Raw genomic sequence first — 16131 nt, forward strand, 5'->3', positions numbered from 1 at the left:
CAGTGAAGTACGTTGAGAAGAAGATGACCACCGAGTTTGATCCATCACATACCCGAATCGACATTCATATGTTTAGGAGGAATGTTCCAATAGTTAATATACATGAGGAAGCTGTGCTTGAACTGATTACGTTGGCACAGGAATCTACGTAAAATGAATTAGTATTCTTAATATGCTGTGCTTTGAGTATTTCCATAGACAGACTGAATCACTGGTGTCCGTATGTTAGAGGCGTGTATCACGAATTTGTGAACTATTTGCACAAAAACATAAATACATAATATGAATGTATAAATATCTAAATAATATGAATCAATTATAACAGTGTATGAATGCATATATGCAGCCAGTGCCAAAGTACACAAGTGTTTTAAGAATACAAGTGTTGACCTTATAAAGTCCTTAGAAGCACAATTCTCAGACAGTATTGTTATGTACATTGTCATGCCTACTGGACTGAATGTAATACAAGGTAAATTTAAGGCTTATAGAAGACAATTGTTTGTAAAATATTGCACAATACAATGGAAATAAAAACAAAATGTTTCCTACAAATTGTTCTTGTTCTTGCCCTGCCTTATCGAAGAAAGCTACAGGGTGTTTCAAAAATGACCGGTATATTTGAAACGGCAATTAAAACTAAACGAGCAGCGATAGAAATACACCGTTTGTTGCAATATGCTTGGGACAACAGTACATTTTCAGGCAGACAAACTTTCGAAATTACAGTAGTTACAATTGTCAACAACAGATGGCGCTGCGGTCTGGGAAACTCTATAGTACGATATTTTCCACATATCCGCCATGCGTAGCAATAATATGGTGTAGTCTCTGAATAAAATTACCCGAAACCTTTGACAACGTGTCTGGCGGAATGGCTTCACATGCAGATGAGATGTACTGCTTCAGCTGTTCAACTGTTTCTGGATTCTGGCGGTACACCTGGTCTTTCAAGTGTCCCCACAGAAAGAAGTCATAGGGGTTCATGTCTGGCGAATAGGGAGGCCAATCCACGCCGCCTCCTGTATGTTTCGGATAGCCCAAAGCAATCACACGATCATCGAAATATTCATTCTGGAAATTAAAGACGTCGGCCGTGCGATGTGGCCGGGCACCATCTTGCATAAACCACGAGGTGTTCGCAGTGTCGTCTAAGGCAGTTTGTACCGCCACAAATTCACGAAGAATGTCCAGATAGCGTGATGCAGTAATCGTTTCGGATCTGAAAAATGGGCCAATGATTGCTTTGGAAGAAATGGCGGAATGGCGGCCCAGACCAGTACTTTTTGAGGATGCAGGGACGATGGGACTGCAACATGGGGCTTTTCGGTTCCCCATATGCGCCAGTTCTGTTTATTGACGAAGCCGTCCAGGTAAAAATAAGCTTCGTCAGTAAACCAAATGCTGCCCACATGCATATCGCCGTCATCAATCCTGTGCACTATATCGTTAGCAAATGTCTCTCATGCAGCAATGGTAGCGGCGCTGAGGGGTTGCCGCGTTTGAATTTTGTATGGATAGAGGTGTAAACTCTGGCGCATGAGACGATACGTGGACGTTGGCGTCATTTGGACCTCAGCCGCAACACGGCGAACGGAAACCCGAGGCCGCTGTTGGATCACCTGCTGCACTAGCTGCGCGTTGCCCTCTGTGGTTACCCGTACGCGGTCGCCCTACCATTCCAGCACGTTCATCCGTCACGTTCCCAGTCCGTTGAAATTTTTCAAACAGATCCTTTATTGTATCGCGTTTCGGTCCGTTGAAAACTTCGTCTTGTTGCAACAACACTGTGTTCTAGGCGGTGGAATTCCAACTCCAGAAAAATCCTCTGTTCTAAGGAATAAACCATGTTGTCTACAGCACACTTGCACGTTGTGAACAGCAGACGCTTACAGCAGAAAGACGACGTACAGAATGGCGCACCCACAGACTGCGTTGTCTTCTATATCTTTCACATCACTTGCAGCGCCATCTGTTGTTGAAAATTGTAACTACTGTAATTTCGAAAGTTTGTCCGCCTGAAAATGTACTGTTGTCCCAAGCATATTGCAACAAACGGTGTATTTCTATCGCTGGTCGTTTAGTTTTTATTGCCGTTTCAAATATACCGGTCATTTTTGAAACACCCTGTACCTATATTGTTGAAAGAGTGAGATACACAGAAAGTACTGTTACTTACCATGAATTGGTGCTAGTGTCCCACTGCCCTCGTCACCACTGCCGCCGTCACCCTCTGTCCTGCCACGCGCCACATCAAATGCTTCCTTTATACAGTAGCAGCAGTGGGAGACAGTGTCCAACGAACATAGAGATACTCGTATAGCCGACTCTAGGTCAAGAATCGCTGGCTTGAGAGCAGCTAATTCCATAAGGCGCCCACATTGTCGGACAACCGCACAAATACAGCCATGGCTAAGTCGACAGCTGCTGGCTCTAGATCCGCCATTCCAATAAGCCACCCAAATTATCTGACGACTGTAGAGGTGCAGCTACACCTGCGTTGATAGCCAGTGGCTCGAGAGCTGGAAATTCGATAAGCCACCCACATGTGTATACCTTCATAATGGCCAACTCATACACACACACACACACACACACACACACACACACACACACACACACACACTCAGTTGCAGTACTTCTTCTTCTCTGAGAGCGGTAGTCAATATTCGTGTATGAATTAAAAATTAATGTAGTCACAATGGCTTGGTGAGTAGCTTGTCTGAATCCTAAAGATAATTAGAATGCCATTACCATAACCCAACCTACTTGCTAAATATGGTTACAACAAATGTTATTGCAGCCAATCATGGAGGTAGGGCAACCAGAGCTATGAGCAATCATCTTGGGTAATAAGAAACCGCTTCATTGTATTCAGTCCTTTATTTTCATATACCGGTTTTGTGGCATTAAAAACCACATCCTCAGGTGATCATATAACTAAAACATTATACCTAAAGTGCTCGGACCTTTGTGCCCAAAAATCGTTGTCCGTCACACTACTAAAAGGCGGTATGTCAATTAATAAAAGAGCCAGATGAATGTATTGCTTCAAATTTAATCTGGTGGGTGGTGCCATTTCTCCAGTCTATAGACAATCATGAATAGGGGAAATGGGCACGTGCTGTGTCTAACAGAAGCACATCACATGGCCGTGTCCCACATTTGCAATTGTCTATAGAAGCGGTCCCATCTACCATATGAGACTGAAGTCAATCCATCCATCAGGCTGTTTTATTCAATGGCGCACCGGCGTTTAGAGGCGTTTTATTGTGACAGCAACGAATGTTGGCTACAAACTGTCAAGCCTTTTAGCTGTAATGTTTTACTTAAATGTTCACCCTCAGATGTGCCTGTTAATGCCATGAAACCGATAGCGGTCTAAAAATAAAGGACTAAACACAGCTGAAGCGATTTATCAATACCCTAGACACATATTATTATTTTAAGAACGAAAAAAAATACACTGAGAAGGAAATCGATTACTTGTTTCCTCTTTACAACCAATACAGTGCAGTATAACAGGATCAATCTGGTGTTGTGCATTCACATCATAATGTTTATAGCATGACTCATACTTCGAAATAAGAGTACACTCTTCAACATTTGAGGCAGTTCAGTATGAGAAACGTGATTAACCAGCTAAATAGAGGCGTCGTACATCACAACTGTTTCTTCACTTTTCTCTTAGTATCCTTCATCGCAACAGTGATCTGCCGTATGAAGTAGAAGGCGGCGTACATAACGGCGCACGTTGACATCAAGATGAAAGCGATGAAAGCGATGACGTCGAGTAGCAGCAGCTGCCACCAGTGCAGGTCGAGGGCGGCAGTGCGCATGTGCGGGGCCCCCTTGTGACGTATCACGTACTCCAGCCACCACACGGCGCGCTCCAAAGAGTCCGCCTGGTGCTCGCGGAATATCTCTGACAGCCTGTTCATGTTCTCTTTGTACCTGCACAGGAAGACGAAAGGTATGAGTAGGAAGAGATACGAGCAGAAAGTTCGTAGAGTTTTTCTGTGAGCTAAATAAACAAAACAGATAAACGTAACAACATGATTCAAATGGCTCTGAGTACTACGGGACCTAACTTCTGAGGTCATCAGTCCCCTAGAACTTAGAACTACTTAAACCTAACTTAGGACATCACACACATCCATGCCCGAGGCAGGATTCGAACCTGCGACAGTAGCGGTCGCGCGGTTCCGGACTGAAGCGCCTAGAACCGTTCACCCACACCGGCCAGCTAAACATAACACTTTGTAGTCGCCAATAATGAGTTTTCCTTCACTATTTAGGATAGTCTGCCAACGTTGGCGTAAGTTTTCGGTTCCGCAACTGTGGAAATCACGTGGTTTTGAGACGAAGAACTTGTCGAGTCACGTTCGGAGCACGGTTTTATCCAGAAAGGAAGTTCCTTGAAGGTTGTTCGATAAAGAGTGGAAAAGGTGAATATCTGTGGGCCCTAGATCAATTAAGAATTAATAACCTTAGGGGAGCTATGATTTTCTTGCTTCTCCTCATTCAGGAACATTACATCCTGTGTGTCCTTCAGATTTACCTAGAATAGCGTCCCTATGGACATGCAGTGGAGACCAGGGCAGGTTGGCAAAACATTTTACTTGATTTTTTTCCAGCTTGTATATAAAATGTTTCCATTGATCTTTTATTCTATCGGGATCTTTACAACTAAATAATCATGGCGTCTCAGCGACTGCCCTTTCATAAAAAAAACTGTTTGGTAGAGTAATATCACCTAGGGCAATCTATCTCACCCATGGGGCAACTTGGCCCAGCAAGTGCGGCAAGTTGACCCAGATGATTTTATCATTTAATTAATTAAGACTTTGGTTATTTAATCGAAAAAATATGGACTTTAATATTCACAGTTTATTTTGATGTAAATTCCTACAGCTTTATGACAAAGGCTACAATCATAAATCGTGTTTTCATTGTTATAATAATAGTTTGACGGAAAAGTATGTCCAGAAATTTTATCAATCTTCGTTTGAGTGATCAACAGCATCTTCATAGTTCAACATTATTTAAAAACAGTCCTTTCGTGTCATTTTTAACACATGACAGCTGTGACCAACGTTTACATTTTGTCCATTGAATCCTTTCACCCGCTAGATAGCGGGGAGGAAAAGGTTTAAGACACCTACGAGACGGGGCATCCTCATCTTATTCATCTTAAAGAACCATCTTAGGAATATATACTGGCTTATTGAGTTTTATCGTGTGATTTTGCATGATCAGGGGAACTTTTTTAGAGTATAGCTTATTATTACGCAGAACACCCATATTTTCCTTTATAGTGTTTTCTTTTCTGTGTGTGGAGGCTTGTTGTTTTTATTGTAACGCGTATTTCACTGGAGGGTCGGTCAGTATTGCTGAAGTTCCTTATCGTCAGTTTTCTATCGTTTTCCGTGGTTGCCATTTCTCAAATGGTTGCGTTTTTCAGGCGTTGAGTAGCATGACTTTCAACTTAATAGCCATTGTTTCGACAGCATAAGCCTACCACTGAGTTCTTGAATAATTGAAGGGACAACTTAAACAATGAAAACACAGCCAATAGCATCGGGATCGCGTCTATCTGTTATCTAAGAGGGAATCGGTGACAAAAAATTAAATAGAAATAAAAATGAAAATCACATACATGCCACCGGCTAAAAATCAATGCAAGACACAATTTTCTTACGTAAAAATTACATCCTATGTGATGTAGACTTTGATTACGAATATACGTATTAGATAAGAGTACTTACATTCATAAAGAGAATGGGGCAGGCTGACCATATGAACAGACGTGCCCATACTTAAGTCGGCCACTGTGCTCCATTATGATATTGGAATTATTTTAGTTCTTTTATGAAAACGTTTAGAACTTTACCTCTGTAAACACTGTTAAAATAATTCTTAAGCTATAGACTTCGATCGCTTTACGTATTTGTTTAGAAAGAGTATTGTATTCGAGCGCACAACAAAATAGCTTGAGTAAGCAAAATTTACTTTCACGAACAAGAAAGCATGAAATGCGTGCCTACCCTCACTCGACAATTTAACTGTATCGACGTGTTTGTGGGAAAACGACGGTACTGTTGCTACCAACCCCCTTGGTCGGTTGCGTGTTCTGACGGCAGTTTCACGAAATAATATCAACTACTCATCGTGCCTCTACGGCCAATGTGCCCCAGTCTCACCTACTTGTTACTTACTCTCATTTCCTGTGTTAGAAATAAAGTGTTTGTTGTTGTAATATCTGAGAACAACTATTTGTTTGTTTGGACTCACTGTGGTCACTATAGTCTTGGTTACGTCTAAGGTCAATTTAACTATGGTTTTGTGAACGATCGCATATTCATCTTGTGGAATGCTGGCCCTCGATTCACTTTGTAACGAAATTAATTGAATGAATCCATTAACATAGGTGATGCAAAGTTTTGAAAGCTAACAAAATATTAGTGATTCTACGAAAGTTGTACCATAATTTTTTTTAAACTTTATTTCTTGATTTTCTATTATTTTTGTGGCTATACAGCAAAAGTTTCTCCAGTCATTCTGACTTTTTCGAATGTCAAGCCATTATTATTGGTATGTGAATAAAATCATTAGCCACGCGGGGTAGCCGCGCGGTCTCAGGCGTATTGATACGGTTCGCGCAGCTACCCCAGTCGGAGGTTCAAGTCCCCCTCGGGCATGGGTGTGTGTGTTGTCCTTAGCGTGAATTGGTTTGATTATGTTGCATGTAAGCCTAGGGACCGATGACTTCAGCAGTTTGGTCCCATAGGAACTTACTACAAAAATATGGAAAAAAATAATATCATTTATTGTGAATATTTTCTAAATTTACTTGTTAACTGGAAGTGGACGTTCGATTTAATCATATAGAATATAATTTTAAATTATTAGCTCTTAAAGGACGGCAGCCGTAATCATATTAATAATTTAAAAAATGTGCACAGCATATACTAACGAAATGCCCTCACGTCTTAGGTGTTAATGTAAGTTACCTTAAGGGAGCCCTGAACCTAAAAATGATGAAATTTTGTGTTTTCAGTTTATTGTGAAATAAAATACTACAGATCTTCCTCTTTAAAATGACATATTAATCTTACCTGTAGCTAAACTCCAAGTACTGAAAATATTATTTTCAATAATGTGCTGTAGAGGGCATGTCGCGACATTGAATTTCCATGGATACATGTTCATTGAAAACAACGTTTTTCAAAACTTCCGGTCTTTCCAAAGACTTTATATTATGTTGGCAACACGATTTGATAGGCAATTGTTTTGTATGCGTATTTTAGTCTTTGGATACTGTTGTTTACATTGAGCATTTGGTGATTATTGCACGATTTGTGTTGTATTTCTATTGCGTAAATGGAATGCCTCGATTTAGTGACAGAGTTCACAAGAGGAAGAAGCCTCCTCCGAGGTACACTAGTGGAACTGTGACAATTTCTCCGACCTCAGGAAATGATTCTGAAAATAGTGAGGTTATTCATGAAGTGAAATCTACTCCTGTCTCTAGCACAAGCAAGAAGTTGCATGGATCAACTGAAAAATACTGCAGTTTATTGGAGAAGTGTAGTGAGGATAATGTGAACGAAATAATTAACATTTCATTGCCCTAAAAGGTGATTGAGAGTTCAGCACTGTGTAAGGAATGTTGCAAATTGAGTATGTCAGTAAATGTCAAGCGACACATAGGACTTGCAGCAGAAATCTGTCTTCACTGTACTAGTTGTCATTACAGTGTTTCATTTTGGAACTCAGAATATGTCGAAATAGGCCAAGGTGAAACTGATAGTGAGAAAAGCAAGTACTATGGTGTAAATTTTAGATGTGTTTATGCTCTAAGGTCAATCAGTAAGGGATACTCTGCTGGTCAAATGTTTTGTGGTGTAATGAATCTACCATCACCACCAACGAAATTCTCAAAATATAACTCGGTTGTTGGATCCTGTGTTGAAGATATTGCCCAAGAATCCATGAAAGAAGCAGTGGAGGAATCTGTGGCGGTGAATGAAGAAATTCCAGATGTTCAGAATCCTAGGGACCTGACTGTCAAACTAGATGGTACGTGGCAGAAGCGCAGGCAGACTTCACATAATGGGGTAATAACGGCAACAAGTGCTGATACTACAAAAGTTATAGATGTTGTAATTAAATCTAAGCACTGTAGGTGTCCTAAAAGAGTGAAGGATGAGCATACAGAAAACTGTCGAAGGAATTACAATGGGTCTAGTGGGGCCATTGAAGTTTCCGGTGTGAAAGACATTTTCAGTCGCTCTCTTCTGTGGTACAAGGTCAGATACCTACAGTTTCTGGGTGATGGTGACTCGAAGTCTTTTGCTGCTGTATCTGAGCTGAAACCTTATGGAAATGATGTTACCATTACTAAACAGGAGTGCGTAGGTCACGTTCAGAAACGTGTGGGAACAAGGCTGCATCGACTGAAGACCACAATGAAAGGCCAGGTGATCAGTGATGGAAAACCTTTGGGTGGAGCTAGAAGATTGACAGACGAGGTAATCAACAGATTGCAGAGAGACTATGGACTGGAAATAAGACAAAATACTCACAGTGTTGATGCAATGGAAAAGGCTGTAGTGGGACTTTACTACCACACCTTATGGACTGACGAGGAAGCACTACATGGACTATGCCCACAGGGACCCAATTCCTGGTGCAAGAACAACAAATATCAGGGATCTGAACATGTATACAAGCATCATCACAGTCTACCAGAAACTGTCATGAAGGCTATAAAACCAATTTTCAGAGAGCTTTCTGCAACTGAACTTTTGAAGAAATGTCTCCATGGACGTACACAAAATCAAAATGAGAGTGTGAATAATGTAATTTGGACCAGAATCCCAAAAAACGTGTTTGTTGAAATTCATACTCTTCATTTTGGAGTATATGATGCCATTGCTACGTACAACAAAGGCAACATTATAAAGTGCAATGTGCTGCAGAAGTTGGATGTGATGCCCGGAAAGTACATGGTGAGTGCAATGATGTCGATAGACAATGAGAGGAAACGGGATGCTGAAAGGAAAGAAAAGGAGTGTGAGAGGCAAGCCAGACAAAGAATGAAAGGTGTGAAAAGAAGGCTAGATGGGGAGATGTCTAGTGACAGTGAAAACCCCTCTTATGGTGCTGTACTCCACTAAAATGTTAGTGAAACTTTGAAACTAGTTTTCCACAAGTTCACTTTTTTGCCATATAAGGAGCATTTTCTGCTAAACTATTAGAGATAAAGACTTAAAAGTTTCAAGGAATGTAAACAGTGCCAATATACACCTTGTATCATAGCATTTTTGTGATACATAATTGATAACAAATGGTTCGAATGGCTCTGAGCACTATGGGACTCAACATCTTAGGTCATAAGTCCCCTAGAACTTAGAACTACTTAAACCTAACTAACCTAAGGACATCACACACACCCATGCCCGAGGCAGGATTCGAACCTGCGAGCGCAGCAGTCCCGCGGTTCCGGACTGCAGCGCCAGAACCGCTAGACCACCGCGGCCGGCAATTGATAACAGATTTTATTTCAAAAATACTATGCCAAAAATGTGTCAATTATTTTCAGTAACAAAATAATTAATATCTTCCGAAAAAACACTAATAAATTAAAATCCATATTATACTGTAGGAGTTTCATCATTCTGGTGTTAATAGTTCATAAGGAAATGTTCCTTACATTTAATATTGGAGGTATAGGATGTTCCGGGTACCCTTAATATATATATTACGTGGACAGCTATTAATATTTTATACAATAGTGTAGTAACTTTAGTGTACTTCTTGCCAAGTGTAATTCTTGGCACACTATACTGTATAGCTTAAGATTCACCTAAACAGCTGCATAAAAATGACTGATTTAGACTTGTGCCGTGTCTTCGATATATTTTTCTGGGCAATCATGACAGCATGGTAGCAGCGGTACATTGAGAACTCTATGTCCTATTTCTGGTAAATCCGACAGTAATAAGAATCTTAGTAATAACAATAACACGGCAAAAGACAAGGCAAAACGTGCTTAAAGAAAATCTAGAAAAACTCTGACAGTTAGTCTGGAATATCATAAATTTTTCAAATTAATCTTATGCTTAAACTCTACCGCTATCTGATTCTGTCCTGGCCTCGATAAAACTCTGATAAATACGGTATACTTCCTATTTATGTGTTTGTTGTATTTATTTTATTTATTGATTTGAGTACCCTGGCAACATTATAATACATTTTCAGCATGGATTTTATTTTTAATGGTCTCATTGATCTTGATGGATAGCATGTCAAGCAGATCTTAAGAGTAGCTGTTGTATCTTTTTATTATTTTGATGGTGTCTATCTCCTGCCACAGCTAAGGTTCTTTTAGTGGTAATGAATGTGACCTGTATAACATGGATCTGAATACAACGAGTTTCTGAGAGTTTATGGGATACGATGACAGAACTTACACGACATCTCTAGTAGCTAATTTACTGTAAACAGAAAATTATGTTCCAATTCTTTTGGTAAGTGAATATTAAATATCTTATATAATACTGTGCAGTGTTTCTGTGCAGTGACTTAAACTTTACGTGTGGTTGAATATACATCCCGCGGTGATCTGTCGTAAGTTTTGGGATCATCTATTCTCATATGTTCAGCAACAGTACATAATTTACAAACAATTGTTATTATTTAGGGTAGACGTACCTTTGATTCTCTAGAACAGCTCGCGAATGTTGAAGTATGGAGTCCTTTGTGAGATCGTTGAATTGCAGAGAGACTCCAAGTTCAGCTTGCACAATCTTGGCCGCATTGTACGGTTGATCAGCAAAGAACGGAATGGCAAGAAAGGGAACTGCGTGATACATCGCTTCGTTCATGCTCTGGAGGCCTCCCTGTGTGATGAAGAGGCGCACTTTTCGGTGAGCTGTTGACAGAAGAAGTCACGTCATCCAGGCAGCATGGTGGCAGCTGTAAGAAATACTATTTTACTACGATCTTTTTGCAGGAGGCTGCACATGGGGTGACCCATCTTTTGAGATCTGCCTACTCTTCTATGTTCGACAACAATCAGAGCTCGCAATATGCAACATTTTTCCCAGAGTCGATCGGGGTCCTTTGGTTTGGAGCCAAGTGGAGGGTCTCACTTAAAGGTTTCGTCGAGTCTAAGACGTTATTGGCTACAGATTTCTGGAGCTTTGTTATCGGCTGGGGAACTGGAGGACTCCCCTTGATAGGCGGGGGTGCACTGTGCAAAGGAAGCTGCTACTCGGGTAGAAGTGTACTTCTGGAGTGCACATGGGTCTTGTTTTGGGCTAGGTCATAGGTTGAGGTTCTCTGATGAACAATCGCCAGACTTCTCGCAGATAGAGAAATCTGTCCGCGTTCAGAGCAATGAGACTTCCAATGTCAAAATTTTAGCTGTCATTCGCCGAAGTATTCGTAACAAAGTTAGCGAATTTACTCCCCTTCAGGAAACTTCTAGCGGTCAAATCATTACCGGGACCGAGAACTGGCTGAAACTAGGAAAGCTCTGAGATATTCGGCGATTCATGGAACATATATCGAAAAGACAGATTAGAGGCCATAGGAAGGGGTATGTCCATTGCAGCCGATCAGAACATTATGTCTACTGAGGTCGAATTTGAGTGCTGCATTAAAGTTATTTGGTCGCGTACAACAGGTCTAGGTAAAATAAAGTTAATTGTTGGATGGTTTTACCGGCCGTCAGATTCCGCTGTGACGGTTTTAAAGCAGTGAAAGAAAATCTGATTTCAGTAGCGCGGAAATACCTAGATCACGCAATTTTAGTTGGAGGCGACTTTAAACTAGCAATTGGAGACTGGGCCGTGTACGAATTCATTGCAGAAATACAGTCTTCTGAAGTTGTTTTGAATACGCTTTCCGAAAACTGTCTTGAGCAGCTAGTTCGATAGCCCACACACAATGGAAATATTTTAGACCTAGTAGCTATAAACAGTCCTGACCTAATCGATAGCGTCAGTTTAGAGACAATGATTAGTTACCACGATGTCTTCATACCGGCTTTGGTTACTGAAGTTAATAAACCAATCAAGAAGTCTAGGAGGGTATTTCAGCTAGAAAGAGCAGATAGACAGTTGATAGCATTCCACTTAGACAATGAACTGACTTCATTTAGTTCCAGCACGATGGATATAGAGGATATATGGGCAAAGCTTAACCGAAACTCGATAAAAGCTGCATGGATTTGACGTATGGATACATAGTACCTAGTTATCCATTATGAACAACGGGCGAGCGCAAACTAATTCCTGCTACTACCTGCAGTCTTAACTGAAGTAGGCTACAAGAGGGCCCTAGGGTAACAATTCGTATTTTTACATATAATAATTTTATAGACGTGTATAATAAATTAGACAGAGATTAAAAATGAAATGAAACTAGTAAATTGTCATATTCAGACAACTAACTGCACCGTTAAACGCATACGACCCATAATTTATAGCAAGATACGTGTGGTTGCTTATGAAAAACAATTTCAGCATACTTACGATTAAAATTTACTGTATTTCATGAATATATCCTCCATTTGTATTAAATTAAAATATATTTACAAACTCTGACGATAAACCAGAAAAGTATTACATACGCGAATAGAATAGCTACTTCACAGGATAAAACTGAAACCATATGGTCAGTTGCGAAGGAACTGTCTGGTTAGCAGCACGATGTCCACGATATAAAGTCAGTACGTAGTAAAAATAATTCTGTTGCTGATAAGTCAGTTAAATGTAAAGTATTTAACAACCATTTTCTGAGCATTGCTGGTGAATTAAAAACTTAGTTTCTACAGGGAATCGTATAACGCTCTTGGAAAATGCCTTTCCGAGATTGATGTCTCAAATACTCCTTTGTGATACTGTCAAGGAGGAGACTGAGTCAGTAATTAAATCACTGAAGACTAACGACTCTCATGGATATTATGGAGTGCCCAGCAGTATATTAAAGTACATATAACCCCTGTATTTAGCGATATTTGTAATTTTTCCAGTAGGAATGGTCAGGTTCCTGAACGATTAAAGTACTCGGTGGTAAAGCCGCTTTATAAAAAGGTAGAAAGGGATAATGTAGGCAATTTTAGACCTATTTCTATGCCATCAGTGTTTGCTAAGGTTATTGAAAAGGGTGTGTATGAAAGGCTAATTGATCATTTAATTTCACATAATTTGCTATCAAACGTACAGCTCGGTTTTAGAAGTGGTTTAACAACTGAAAATGCTTTCTCCGCTATCTGTGAGGTACTGCATGGATTAAACAAAAGGTTTCGAACGCTAGGCATATTTTTTGATTTAACTGAGGCGTTTGATTGCATTGATCATAAAATACAGCTCCAGAAACTGGAGCATTATGGATTACGGGGAGTAGCTCACAAGTGCTTCACGTCTTACTTTAACAACAGACAGCGAAAGGTCATTATTCACAGTGTTGAGAATAGCTATGATATGGGGTCTGAGTGGGGTATGGTCAAATGGGGGTGCCCCAGGGATCAGTGTTGGGGCCACTCCTGTTCCTTAATTATATAAGTTATATGCTCTCTAGTAATACAGGAAGTTCTAAAATATTTCTGTTTGCTGATGTTGGATAGTGTTAGATAAGAAGGATAAAGGAGACATTAACTACTGAGTCAAGATCATTTCTGATATGAGAAATCATTTTTGTTTACAATCACTTAAAAAAGGTCACTTAACCGTAACATTCAGTGTATAAATCTGTTATTACAGTCTTAAAATTATAACAGCTAAAATGAGAAAAGAGAGGGTTGGGGGGGAGGGAAGGGAATGGAACATGGGAAAAGTAGACGACTTCGCTGAAGACCACACGCAGTACAAGGAATTAGTTGGCACTCGTCTTTTGCTCACAACAGATGACTAGGAACTATGTATCTGTGGGAATTGGTTGATCTCATCTATCGCTCTCGGATGCACTAAACAAATCTGTGACAAATCTTGCACCTCTGTTTTGAGTAATCTCCATCTTTTAGCTTTAAATAAGACTTTGTAAATGTGTCTGGGAGAGGAAGAATACAGAAGGATTGCTGTAATGGGGATTTCATGAGCGACCTTCTGGTGAGTGAATTCCGGATTCTACTTGGATATCGCATTTTATCGCCTATACTAGCTTCATCAATGTTAAATCACACCGAGCATATACTCTCCAATCTTTCACAGTTGTGACTGTCGCCGATAGAATTGTCAATCTATATCGGGTCTTTTCCCCTGTTTAAGTACATTATGGAGGTCCAATGCATATGGGGAAAGAAATCATTTGGATTGGCACGACACAGTTGCAACATTTCCGCTGCTGCCGAAAACAAATGAAGCAGGGCATTTCTAGGAGCAGGACCTTTGGGCTACATTAACAGCATAGGGCGTTTTGCGTTGACAAGAACGCTTAACTTACATAAGTCGCTCATTTATGTTTTCCCAGAAAGCAGGAAATAGAAAGCGCATTAACTATTCACACTACACGTGCTGTCTTGCAAGAGAGTTCAGATAAAGTGTTTTACATTAACGTTATTTTATTTGAGTTGTCTTACTTGTCTTATGACAACTTCACCAGTTTCTGTCCCAATCACTTCTTCACTATATTTCTAAAGTCAGGATTCATCAAGTCTAATGAACAGATAAGTACAGACAATGCGTCAGTTAACAGTTCATCTTCCCAGGCACTCAAACGCACTTGTATCTTTTTAGCACACTCTGTAGATATTCTTCACACGAACTTTATGTGACTTTCAGCACTTACTTCACTTTGAAGCGCACAACGCATTAAACTCGTCCAGACCAGTTAGCTTGTTACGTCTGACGTAAAGCACTGACGCGCTACGAATTGCACCCTGATTACGCATCAGTGATTTGTTACTCTCGGGGGACGACATAAAATGCGGCGGAAAATTCCAGCTTCTAGGAAAACCTGGCTGCACGCACTATACCCCATATTACCAACGGGCTGTGCCATTCTGTGTTACAAAATTACCCGTCAGATTGTTTCTATTTTTTATCACGAACAGCAACAGTTCTACCACATTGCCTTGAGCACCGGCGGACGCTTTTTCGTTTCTGCATGTGCAAACCCTTTACGAGACTTGTTTGGTAGCAAGGCTTCAGTTACGCACCTGATTTCATATTCCGAAAGTGTGTATTTTGTTTAGTAGGCGACGATGTGAAAGTGTATGAGATGCTTTTTAGGAAGCCAAGAAATGCACCGATGAGCCAAAGCATTATGACCACTGCCCAACACGAGATTGAATGCCGCTTCGTGGTGATGCGCCCACGACATTCGCCTACGTAAGTGTAGCAGAGGCGAACGGGTAGAAAATATGGATATCCACTTACATAGGTACCTTTGCCAAAGGGCATATTAATATGGCGCAATGCTTCGGGATAAACATTTTGAAAATTATGACAGTGATCAGTTGTTCGCGCGCTGATGTCTTAATAATGTATGGAAAGTGGATGAACGACTGTGAAACTAGAAGGCGACGAAGTGTTGGACGTCCACGCCTTATCGTAGAACTTCGGAGATTTGCTCCCTCTGTGAAATAGAAGAGTCTGCGACCTGTGGCAGATTTGAAGACAGAGTGCAAAGCTCGATGTTGCAATCGATCGGAGCATACCGTTCGGTGCACACTGCTGAATATTGAACTCGTCAGCAGATGACACTACGCATTCCCATGCTAACTCAACGACATCGTCGCTTACGATTGCAGTGGGCACGAGATGGTCGATACGTGGACGCCTTGTCGAATGAATCACTTTTCTCGTTAGACCAGGGCGAAAGAAATGTCTGGATATGCCGTCATACAGGACAAAGGATGTTCCAAACATGCACCACGCCACAACTTCAGAACAGTGGGGGCAGTGCTAAGCAGGGAGGGGGGGGGGGACATTCTCCGGGGCTTCCAAGTATCCTGTGGTAGAAATCGAAGGCACCACGACAGTTGTGGACTATTTGAAAGTTATTGATGATAACCTGAATCCGTTCATGCTTGATTTTTCCCTGACCGTGTTGCTATCTTCCAGAGGGATAACTGTCCACGTCACAAGTACAGAACTGTGCTACAGTGGTTTCTGGAGA

General features: G+C 40.7%; 1 protein-coding gene across 3 annotated transcripts in view; it reads right to left on the minus strand.

Annotated features, from left to right (window-relative positions):
- Window positions 1-3293: 3293 nt before the first annotated feature.
- LOC126161525 (UDP-glucosyltransferase 2-like) overlaps window positions 3294-16131 on the minus strand; it is a 62857-nt gene continuing 50019 nt past the window's right edge. For all 3 annotated transcript variants that reach the window (XM_049917443.1, XM_049917444.1, XM_049917445.1), the window contains 2 exons: window positions 10720-10939; window positions 3294-3954 (listed from right to left, as the gene is read on the minus strand). In XM_049917443.1, the coding sequence (XP_049773400.1) occupies window positions 3663-3954; window positions 10720-10939 (512 nt within the window). In that variant the 3' untranslated portion in view covers window positions 3294-3662. The remainder of the gene's footprint in view (window positions 3955-10719; window positions 10940-16131) is intronic.

Source organism: Schistocerca cancellata, chromosome 2 (genome assembly GCF_023864275.1).
Source record: "Schistocerca cancellata isolate TAMUIC-IGC-003103 chromosome 2, iqSchCanc2.1, whole genome shotgun sequence".
Classification (NCBI taxonomy): Eukaryota; Metazoa; Arthropoda; class Insecta; order Orthoptera; family Acrididae; genus Schistocerca; species Schistocerca cancellata.